This window comes from Mytilus edulis, chromosome 4 (assembly GCF_963676685.1).
Source record: "Mytilus edulis chromosome 4, xbMytEdul2.2, whole genome shotgun sequence".
Taxonomy (NCBI): Eukaryota; Metazoa; Mollusca; class Bivalvia; order Mytilida; family Mytilidae; genus Mytilus; species Mytilus edulis.
In genome coordinates this window covers 6683852-6694643 of record NC_092347.1, presented here as the reverse complement: position 1 = coordinate 6694643, position 10792 = coordinate 6683852, and the positions used below count along the sequence as shown (strand labels likewise).

General features: G+C 30.0%; 1 protein-coding gene across 24 annotated transcripts in view; it reads right to left on the bottom strand.

The window, feature by feature from the left end:
- Positions 1-1588: 1588 nt before the first annotated feature.
- The window catches only part of LOC139518831 (FERM domain-containing protein 5-like), a 48514-nt gene continuing 39310 nt past the window's right edge, over positions 1589-10792 (bottom strand). For 10 of the 24 annotated variants that reach the window (XM_071310430.1, XM_071310431.1, XM_071310435.1 and 7 more), the window contains 2 exons: positions 10339-10362; positions 1589-7395 (listed from right to left, as the gene is read on the bottom strand). In XM_071310430.1, coding sequence (XP_071166531.1) covers positions 6650-7395; positions 10339-10362 — 770 coding nt within the window. In that variant the 3' untranslated portion in view covers positions 1589-6649. The remainder of the gene's footprint in view (positions 7396-10338; positions 10363-10792) is intronic. The other 14 variants (XM_071310439.1, XM_071310432.1, XM_071310436.1 and 11 more) reach the window with 2 other exon arrangements.

The following is a 10792-nucleotide window of genomic DNA, read 5'->3' as shown; positions in this document are numbered from 1 at the left end:
TACAATGAGGATGAGGTATGTTTGGCATACAGTGTTATAACAATGAAAAGAAAGAGATCACCAACAAGTAAATGTAGTATACTTGTATACAGAACTAAATAATTCACCTCAACCAATATTTAAGTCAGTTTACTCAAATTATTTTGCAGTTCAAAGCACCAGAAACTATTTTAGCAAGAGCACCGACATACACTAGGTGGCAATTCCTTACAAGAAGCAATATTCCCAGCTTATTTCATAAATGTCTATTGACTACTTAGATATTAAGTGATCACAGAGACTGAGAGGAGATAAAAGAGTTGTGGATAAGGAATTTAGATATGGTGTCACTTGACACAGAGAGGAGATAAAAGAGTTGTGGATAAGGAATTCAGATATGGTGTCACTTGACACAGAGAGGAGATAAAAGAGTTGTGGATAAGGAATTCAGATATGGTGTCACTTGACACAGAGAGGAGATAAAAGAGTTGTGGATAAGGAATTCAGATATGGTGTCACTTGACACAGAGAGGAGATAAAAGAGTTGTGGATAAGGAATTCAGATATGATTTATTGATTGATTGTTGGTGTATACACCACTTTCAGCACAAGTGGCGATAATGTGGCATCCTTTTTAGATTTGTAGAGGAAGCCACAGTGACAATAAAGAACCAAGGACTATCAGCAGGAAAACTGTCAGTACTAGTCAATTAAGATTGGAGTCGAACACACCTGCTATGTGCAGGGTTTTGAGCTCACAACCTCAGTGTTGACAGGATAGAGATACCAAAAAAGATATTCTAAGACAACTTGACACACTGTGGTATCAAGAAATAAATGTTTTAATGATTGATTTGATAACTTGAAAGTAAGAAAGATGAACTTTCAAATGGAGTAAGACTTTCAAGAAAGCAGAAACGGTGGTGTTGACCAAATCTGTATATGTTTTTTCTTCTTATTGAAATCATTTTGATGTAAAACATTTTAGATATATAGCCTATTAATGCTGAACAAGTTAGTTGCTTTTTATTAATATATGTCTATGTAGTGCATGGTCTTATTTTGCCTACTAAGAACTTGTTTTTCCTTTTTTTATTTACATGTTGATCTGTATATCTTTAAATCAATTTACAATTTCAATTTTTTATGTCTCGATTGTTTTGTAGTTGTTTTGTTTTCTGTTTTTTAATTTTATAGAGAAGCCTATTTTGTGTACTTTTTTTTCTCAATTTTCACTGAAAATTAGTATACCTAAAGGATACTTGATTGTTTTATGTCCTGATAGCAAGTGTTTGTTTTTTTAGAAGAAGAGTTTTGTTTTACTGTATATTTCTGATGTTCATAATTTACTTTTGATGATTGCTAAACCAGAATGGCACAGGTTTTATGTTCCTAATTAACAATGCAAAATCTTCAGCTCAATGTTTGCACAACAACATTATTCAAATTTGCATTACTGACATAGTAAGTAACTTATCACAATGTGTAGACTATTGAAAATATTTCCCATACTGCTCTGCATTTGGAAATCATCAAATCAGTGTACAAACTGATTGGTCAACGGTTTCCCCATTTACACAGTCTTCCATTTTAAGCATGTCAACACAAATATGAATTCTGATTTTATTAAATAAACCAGACCATTATGTATACACATACAAGTAATAGGTTCTCATGAAGTTACAAATATTGCAAATAATTCAATGTATATACAACCTTGTTTTGTAAATTAAATATAAAATGTCTGTAAAATTTTGTCCCAGTGTCATGTTATCACTTTCAAGAATCTAAGGTTATTCTTTTTCTATACTATCTTTAAAAATATTTACACAGTAAAAATGTATCTAGATTTGAACAATCCGAAATATTCTAAATTGAAATCCTGATCAATTCTTATATAATTTTTCTCCAGTACATAAATTCTATTTGTTATATAAGTTCTAAATACAAAGTACTGATATTATGAATAAATTAACAGACATTTTCTTCAAGTAATCAGAAAAACAAAATATCTGCTAAACAACCATATAATTGTAATGCCGAAAAATTGAATTAAAAATTTTTCAACACAAAACAATAATAAAATAAGCACTTCTGATTCTTTTATGGTAAATTATTAACAAAGCCGTTATCTATCACATAACATTTAATATTTCAGTGTTTCACAGAAATGTTGCATAACAAATTAAATGATACCGATAAGCTAAGCTCATTCTCCAAACAGCTTTGTTCAACTACAAGAAATAATGCCCTACATTTGTGTCATCATATTTTCAGTGACCTAATTTGTTACAGTTAACTAACACATTTCTGATAAACTACCCTGACTAGACCAGATAATGAGATGTAGGTTCTTAATTCTAGCAGCAAATCTAAAAACTTAATCTCATGTTTAACGAAAATAAATGTCTTGATTCCATAGAAATAAAAAATGAGGAAAAGTATTATTCAAATATGAGTTTGAAAATGTTAAATTAGTCTGTTTGGTTTATCATTGCCAAAGCCTTGAAGGTTTTCTTAATTTTTTTGTTTGCTATTTTTAAAATTACAAGAAATTTAGTATTGCGGACAGATAACTATTTCACAAAAGCATGTATACAGACATTTTTTTTTATAAAAAAAAGTTGCCCATTTTAGCAGCCTTATAATTAAGGCATCAATAAATACAAATTAAACAAAGCAGCTGCTATAAGATGTCAACATTTCATCAATTGTTACCTCACAAAAACCTACAATATTCACTTCTGAAGTGATTTGTCAAAATATAAATTACAATAAGAGAAAAGAAAGTAAAGACAAACAAATTACATTTATAACATACATGTATCTTAATTCTCATTACAGTATTTTCAAAATTAATTAAGAAATTTAATATCCATTGTCCTAAATTATGTTGTGCAGTTTCAGTGCTCTTCCTCATAAGGACATTTAATAAAAAGTGTCCAACACAATGAGGTTCCCACAATGCAATACCATTTCAGAATGATGCCATTTATAATATACCTGGGTTGTAGCAGATTAGTAGACTATAAATAAAATATGTCTTAAAAAAATATTCATAGAAAAATACTCTCCTTGTTTAACCAAATTGTGTTTAAAAATAAAACAGCAGTAAACTATGGCAATATTTGTAATGATGTACGAAACATGTAGAATGATTTGGTGATTTATTGTATTGAAATTAGACGGCTATTGTTTAAATAAATCACATTTACTGATCAACAGCAAAATTGTTAAACAGATATAAAAGTTGAAGTACAATGTAGTGAATGTACATGGTTTTAGTCATGGTGCTGATTTTATGAAATTAATAATCATTTGAAATCAAAATTTTACAGTTGTGTAAGTGCACATGTAAAAATAATAGCTAAAAACTAAAAACTGACCAGGTCAGAAAGCAGGCAAGGTCGTGCAAAGGACTAACAGATATTTAAATGTTAAAATCTATAAAGATTCTTCACTAAGCAGCAATTTGTAAAGTTTATCTTCACACCCAAAAGCAGGTATATAACCACGAAAAATTTAACATTCCTTTGCAAAGCTTTCTCACATGTTAATGAGTGAATAAAATCCATCATTTTTTTTTCATAATTATTTTTTTAAATGTTGTTTTTTTTTCCACACAGGAACATTTTTCTTTCAGAGGGCATTTTATTTAACATTTTTAACAATTTCATATAAATCTGTAGCTTCCGTTTCAATTTTTTTCAGACAAAATGTTCTGCAAAACAGGTCCATCAAGCTATTTTGGTAAAATGCCTGCCAAAGTGAGATCTACTGATATATTGAATATTGACATTCTACTTTTATATTGTTTACATTTTATCCTCATTTCTACTTTCTGTTTATTCAGATCCTTTTGTTAGAAGCTATTTTTGGAATCAAACAAATGGAATTGTGGAAATTTTTATTCCTCATCTCAAATCTCAAAATCAAAAACTGAATATGAACTCAATGTATAAGAAAATGAGTAGCAATAAGGAAAATTTAAAACAGTTGAAACAGGATAAATCCACACTGCAACAAAATGAAGATAAAATATATTGTACGAAAATAATATTCAAATTTTCTACCGCAAATCATCCCTGTTTTTTTTTAAGCGAAACAATGATGACTTGTTACAGAAACAGTAGACCTATCACACAAGGTGCTCAGAAAATGTAAGTTATCTATATAACGTACAGGCAGAAAAGTAACAAATAAATTGATGTGTAAACAAACGTCTTCTGTCAAGAATAATCTTTTGTTGTGAATAATTCTACACCAATTAGGGCTTTCCTATTTTTTTGTTGACAAATAGTAAGCAACTCGAGTCAGACATTTCTTTTATAAAAAAAGTTATGCAACACTTGGAGATATTTACTTTAAACAAAAGACCAAATAATAATTTCACTTACATGTAAAGAAGTAAATGAATTTCACAAATCCTTAACTCCATCAAAGCTGACAACTCCGTAAAATCCTTAACTCTATCACAACTGACAACTCATCAAGTAGACACCAACTGACTTAGGCCATCTGACCACAACCAACCACATTATAGGTTACTAGGATGTACATATAAAAGCTGACTGAGGTAAACTTCTATCAGACAACCTAAAGATAAAGTACCCAATATATAAATTGCAGTACATGTATAATGCCAACATCTGATCAATATTGTGTTGATACCCAATGTTTAGGACTCTCTCAAAGTCTTAGTAAAGACTGACTTCAGATCCAAATTGTAGCGGTATCCAATATTAAAGTCTTGAGCTAAGCCAAATCTTACGTATGACTGCCAACTGCTTCATCCTTTCATCACCTCTCAATGTATTACATAGACCACATGTGGGGCCCAGTAGGGAAAACTTATCTTTCAGGTACATGTGATGTACATATCAAAATTTAAATTATTTAGGGGGTTCCAATCTCATTACTATAAGATCTCCAACCTTGTAGATTTGAATAAATCATCCATAATGTCAGAAAACTAATGGCAACTTTAATCACGAAGACATTAATTTTCTTTCATCAATACCAATTCAAGATCTAAATTCCAAACCTAAGTTACAAGTTTACTGCCTCATACTTTATATAGATAAGTTATTAAACCAAAGGTTTTCTGCATATGACAAATTCTAACTTAAAAGATAAATAGGCATGCATGCAACTAAATAAAATAAAAAAAAACATTCTGCATTTTATATTAATTTCAAAGGCATCTAATGCATATATTTTCTTGGAATAACATCATCTTTACATTATCCGCAAAAGAATAAATGCTAAATTTGAATTTAACAAAAATAACTCACACTTTATAATTTAGTGCAATGAAGCATACAAGTCAACAATGTAAAAATAAACAAATTGACAGAGTTGTCTCCCCTAACCACTGAAAGCATAAATATTGGTTGTTTACTCAGCACCATAAAATATTATGTTAATTTTACCCTTAGCCTATCTCTCTTATTTAAAGTATTGATGTTTGAGGAAGTACCCAAACACACAAGGTTGAAAGAAAATGTAAAAGATTAGTCAAAAGATACCAACATATAGAATATACAATTAAATGAACAATTTTATCATTTCTCCAGGTACAAATATTTGGCCTCAGTAAAGAAGATATATATGTATACATAGGATAACAACTCTATAGACGTAATTCTATAAATACATTATTGCAACCATAACAAAAGTAAAGCAACAACAAATATAAAATAATTAAAAATACACTATTTTATATAAAAAAATACCAAGCTCATTAGATGTACAGCAAGTAAAACATTATACTATAAAATGATATGTATATTCACATTGCACATGGTTAACAACTATTTCATAGATCTGTGCTTTGAACATTTTTGTTCATAGAACTTTTTTTTAAATTTAATTTGAGACATTTTTCTGGATCTAATTATCTAAACCTTTGATTCCCAAGAGACATAAAAATCCAAAGATCAAATATATTATGAATCTGTAGACAAAGCATCAATGTGCAATATCTCAATTGAATTCCCACTAAATAGTGGTTTAATAGACAAATAGTTACCATTTAAAATGCCATTAGTAAGGTTTTGGTTGATACAGTAATGTCATATGATTTGAAAGCCTACCTTGCCATTTGTTTGAGGTAATCAATGGTTAAATTTCTCTCCAAAACTAGCCATGCAAATGCATTTAGTACAGTTATACAACAATAAATGCCTTTTTTCCCTTTAGATACTAAAATCTCAGAAAAATACAACCCTTTTTTAGTACAAACAAAAACTTTGCTTCTTTTGTGTTTGTTTTGTATATAGGTTAAAATTACCTACAATATTCAAGTTGGAAGCATATTAAAATAAAATCATCAAGCCATTTAAATTAGCATAGTACTCTAATAGTATTTTAATTTTTTTGTTTAATACACATATAATCTATAGTAACCTTCTAAAACATATGAATAAAGCAATATCAATTTTTTTAACATGAAAATGTTTGAGTACATATTTATGCGTGTGACAAAATGCTTAAAAATATACAGATCTTTTCTCCTATTTTCTTCAATGAAGCAAAATGACAATATTTGTTCTTGCATGTTTACACATTTGTATAAAAAATCTTAAGCAATGATGTTTAGGCACCTTCTTCCTGGACAAATTAATGTATAAAAATCTCCCGCAACCATCATATGTGAGGTCTGCATCATTTAAGACTTTTTTAAAATGGCATGAACTTTGTGAGTGATATAGTCTCTAACGGGATCAATAAATTTAAATTGTTTACGAAGTTCGCTCACCATTGGGTGTTTTATGTTTGAGTTCAAGATAACAATTAAAGTAACTGCCAGTGTCACTAAAATAAAGAATAATGTGAAAAATAAGATTTTACAACAACCAACGCCTCCGTTTTTTGGCTTTTCTTCTACAACCTGACTGGCTGGTTGAGCTGTGACAGGTGAGACGTCATTCTCTTTCTGTGCAGGCGGTGCTGACTGGTTACGGTTGGACTTAACTGGTGCTACTGTTTCCTCCAAGACTGGTTCCTGCTTGGTGACATGGTTAGACTGTTGGGGCTCGCTATCTTTCTTAATGATGTAATCCTCTAGATCCTTGATCTGGTCTTCTAAACTAGACTTCGTCACATCTTCTTCAGTATCATACGACTCGTCATATCCTGCCAAATTATTAATAGAATCTTCTAGAATTGTTTGTTCAGGTTCATAATTAGGCATTGAATCAAATGTTGTTTCTAGTACATGAGTTGGAACAGACCCATTCATTTTCTTAGGGGGTTCAGATTCCACCTGAACAACTTTGTTGTGTTCAATGACTTCGTCCAACGAGCTATCTTCTGAGGCAGCCATGGGTGCAACAACAATAGGACTGGGAGCCAGGTTAGTGACAGGGCTACTCTTTTCCTTGGTTTCTTTATGAGTTACATCTATTGGGGTTTCTGTAAAAGATGATTAATATCTTAATTATAATCTGTACACTAATGCAAGTCTATTTTTTATTAACTTACTTTTTATTTCCCAATTCTATTTGAAATTTGAATGACTAAATTCTTTCCTATGACTTTGTATCTTATATGCCATGAGTGAAACCCTATTTAATTCTTAGATAAACACCTTGAAAGGGAACCCTAAAGGACCCTTGAAACAAATGAATAGTGTTTTGGATATCCCAATTTAAGATAATGGAACAGAACTGGCACCAGTGGCATGTTGATAGCCACAATGTGTGTGGGGAAAAAACTGTACATGACACTGCTATTGGAGTTGTCAGTGTAAAAGTAAATCTATTTATCAGTAATATACAGAAAAAAGAAGAAAACAATATAAAATTTGTTTGTTGCTGTCCAAGTTGCATAATGTTCCATAAAGGTTTTACAAAGTAATTGACATATTAAACCACAGACTTCATCTTAAGTAGGACCTCTATGTCTTAGTGCCCAGACAATAGGTCACAGGCTCAACAAAAAGAATGAATCAAAATAATTTATGTGTTTACAACTTTTTCTTAAGCTTTCCAAACATTTTTGCTGCTACCTATTTTTGATATTTTAGTGACTATGTTTAGCTATACACAGCTATACCCTGTAAATCAAGTAAATACATTAGTAATAAGTACTCTGGTGTTATGCTAGAGCTACCAATACAATGTGCAAATGGTATTAGTAGAACATAGGATACCATTAAGGGAAACCTTTTAACAATGAAATACAAATTAAAACATCAATATCTATTTCTTCTAATGTTTGCAATTTGAATATATGTATATATAAAATATGCAACTTTAAAAATTTGAATCGACTTTTCAAAATTTTAGAAAATATAATTTACCCATGAAGTTCCTATGTACCTGGATATAATTATAATACTGTTATTTTGTAGTTTGTGAAAGTAGCAAATACTGTCTTAAAAAGAGAACCTTAATTCATGCAAAATAAATCAACAGAAATGCATTCCAATAACATGGAAACAAGAGACGTTTACACATTTAGCTAGTTCCTATTATTGCAAAAGTGTAGAAAGAACGCCTACTATAATCAGACATAAACAAAAGGACATGTGAAGGAAACATCAAATGGATAGCAACCAAATAACACTAATAATCCTTTTATATCTCTTAATAGATGATACTATAACTTTAACAGTTACCAGGCTTTTTTCAATCCAATTTAACATGAAAATGTTAGTGTCAGCCTGACTGAAGACTACCACATCCTATCTATAAACTATAACCAATGACAAGCTAATTTTATCACTTTCAAGATATGTACAAATTCTCCTTTTTGCCCATTCATAGAGCAAGATATATTTGTGAAAGGTTGAAGGGATATATTCTATACAGCTTTAATAGTTACTTCACCAAAACATTATCGCATAATAAAAATAAGAAAGGGCTAGGCCTTATTATTTCACTTATTTGTGACATGATGCTGTAAATGAAACAGTTAATTAACTTGACCATAGAGGCCAGAAATAATAAAACTAACCAAGACTTAATCTTAAGACTACTACTTCATATGATTTTTTTAGATTTTAGGTATGAACACCCCTAAGTAACTTGACCATAAAAACCAGCTCTGATGATCTTAGTTGACAAACACTGATAAAATGTATTTTTGAGATATCATGTATGTATACCGCTAAGAAACTTGACCATAAAGACAATGATCTAATTGACCAAGACTTGACCATACATATCCATGTTGATCAAATTAAGGTTCTCTATATAAGTGAATCAACCTCACAGTGGCATACCTGTCTATAAATAGTCACAAAACATACAAAGCTAAGTTGGTATTGAAAACAGTTAAGCAGGAATTCAAATTTATTTTTCAAATAAACGATCTTTACATTTTCTCTTTAAAAGTTGAATGGTGAAACTGACACCTAAAAAAGGTTTGATACTTTAACAAAATGTTCTTTTCATTGAAAATCTTTCTTTAAGTTGTATGAATTACAATTATTATTCAATTATAGATCAAGTTATCAATCCTTTTAAAGCTAAATGTACTGTTCAGAGATCTTGCTTCTTTTTAAATTAATTGAATGCAAGTTTTTAGCAGAAAGTGAGAGCAAAACTAAATTAAATCGCCATTCAAAACTTTCATGTCATTACTATGAACTGAATACTGTAATTGTACAAAAGCCAGATAAAAAACAAATTTTAGGTAGCTTATATTATACAAAACATTGTCAGCCAATCAAACTGTCATACAATAGCTAAAACTGTAAAAAATGTCAAATTTACATCACAAGATCAAAGGTCAAAGCAGCCAGGTATGCACTGTACAGGTGAAAATAAACACTACAGCATTTAATTGTACCTCTACACGCCTGGAATATGCTCAAGTAAAATGTATTTTTGTAGAAGGTTGCTGAAAAACTGAAGAAGTATCAAACAATAGCTTGTCACTTAGTCACTCTTAAATCATATCAGGTCTGATTGGATCTGTAGACTTATAAAATGGATTCACTCTTGCATAAAAAGTAGGTCATGACTTTGTATGACCTTTCTTAATAAAAAAAATAAGTGCTTTAAAAAATATCTTGACTTTGTGATTTTAAATTATTGGGTATGGATCTAATCTCAATTGATACCAGTAATTTATTTGTTGTCACTTTTTCATGGGATGTAGATCAAGGTTGCCTTATTTTTGTATATCATTTATACTTCAATTATATGTTTAACTCCGACTAATCAAACTAAAGTATAATAGTCTCAGATTCAAATGATCAATAACTTTTAAGTGTTTGATGTAAAGGTATTCATAATAGGTTTTCAAGAAATTTAATTTTCATATCAATGTTTCTCCAAATAATCATTTGTTATGAGCATATTCTGTTTGTGAAAGATACATTTTCTTTCTCACTCATTCTAAACTCACCTTGATATCTTTTCTTAGTTTTATCTACAATAGTGTATAAAATATAACATGCAAAAAGAGATACTAAGCTAGGATTATAAACAAATGATAAAAACATGCAAAAAAGTCATGAATGAAATGTATTTGGACTAATCTAACTATTTTGTTAAGGTTCCCATGCAAACCCAGTGGGTATAAACTGATTATCTTCTAACTGATCAAAACATTCAAATAGCTGCAGGAATTTTCTAAGAAACTGATACATTGAATTAAATTGCTGAGTTAGAACTGACTTTATGAAATATTTAGAATATAGCAAAGTGTTCTCCATCAATGCTCTAGCTTAATCCTGAAGAAAGAGATAATATTTTCTTACATTTACAAAGAAAAGGATTTTCAACTGAGTGATTCTTCTCATAGACATTTATTAAATAGCTCCTGTAAAAATTTATCTTGATTTGGTCAGATATAAGAT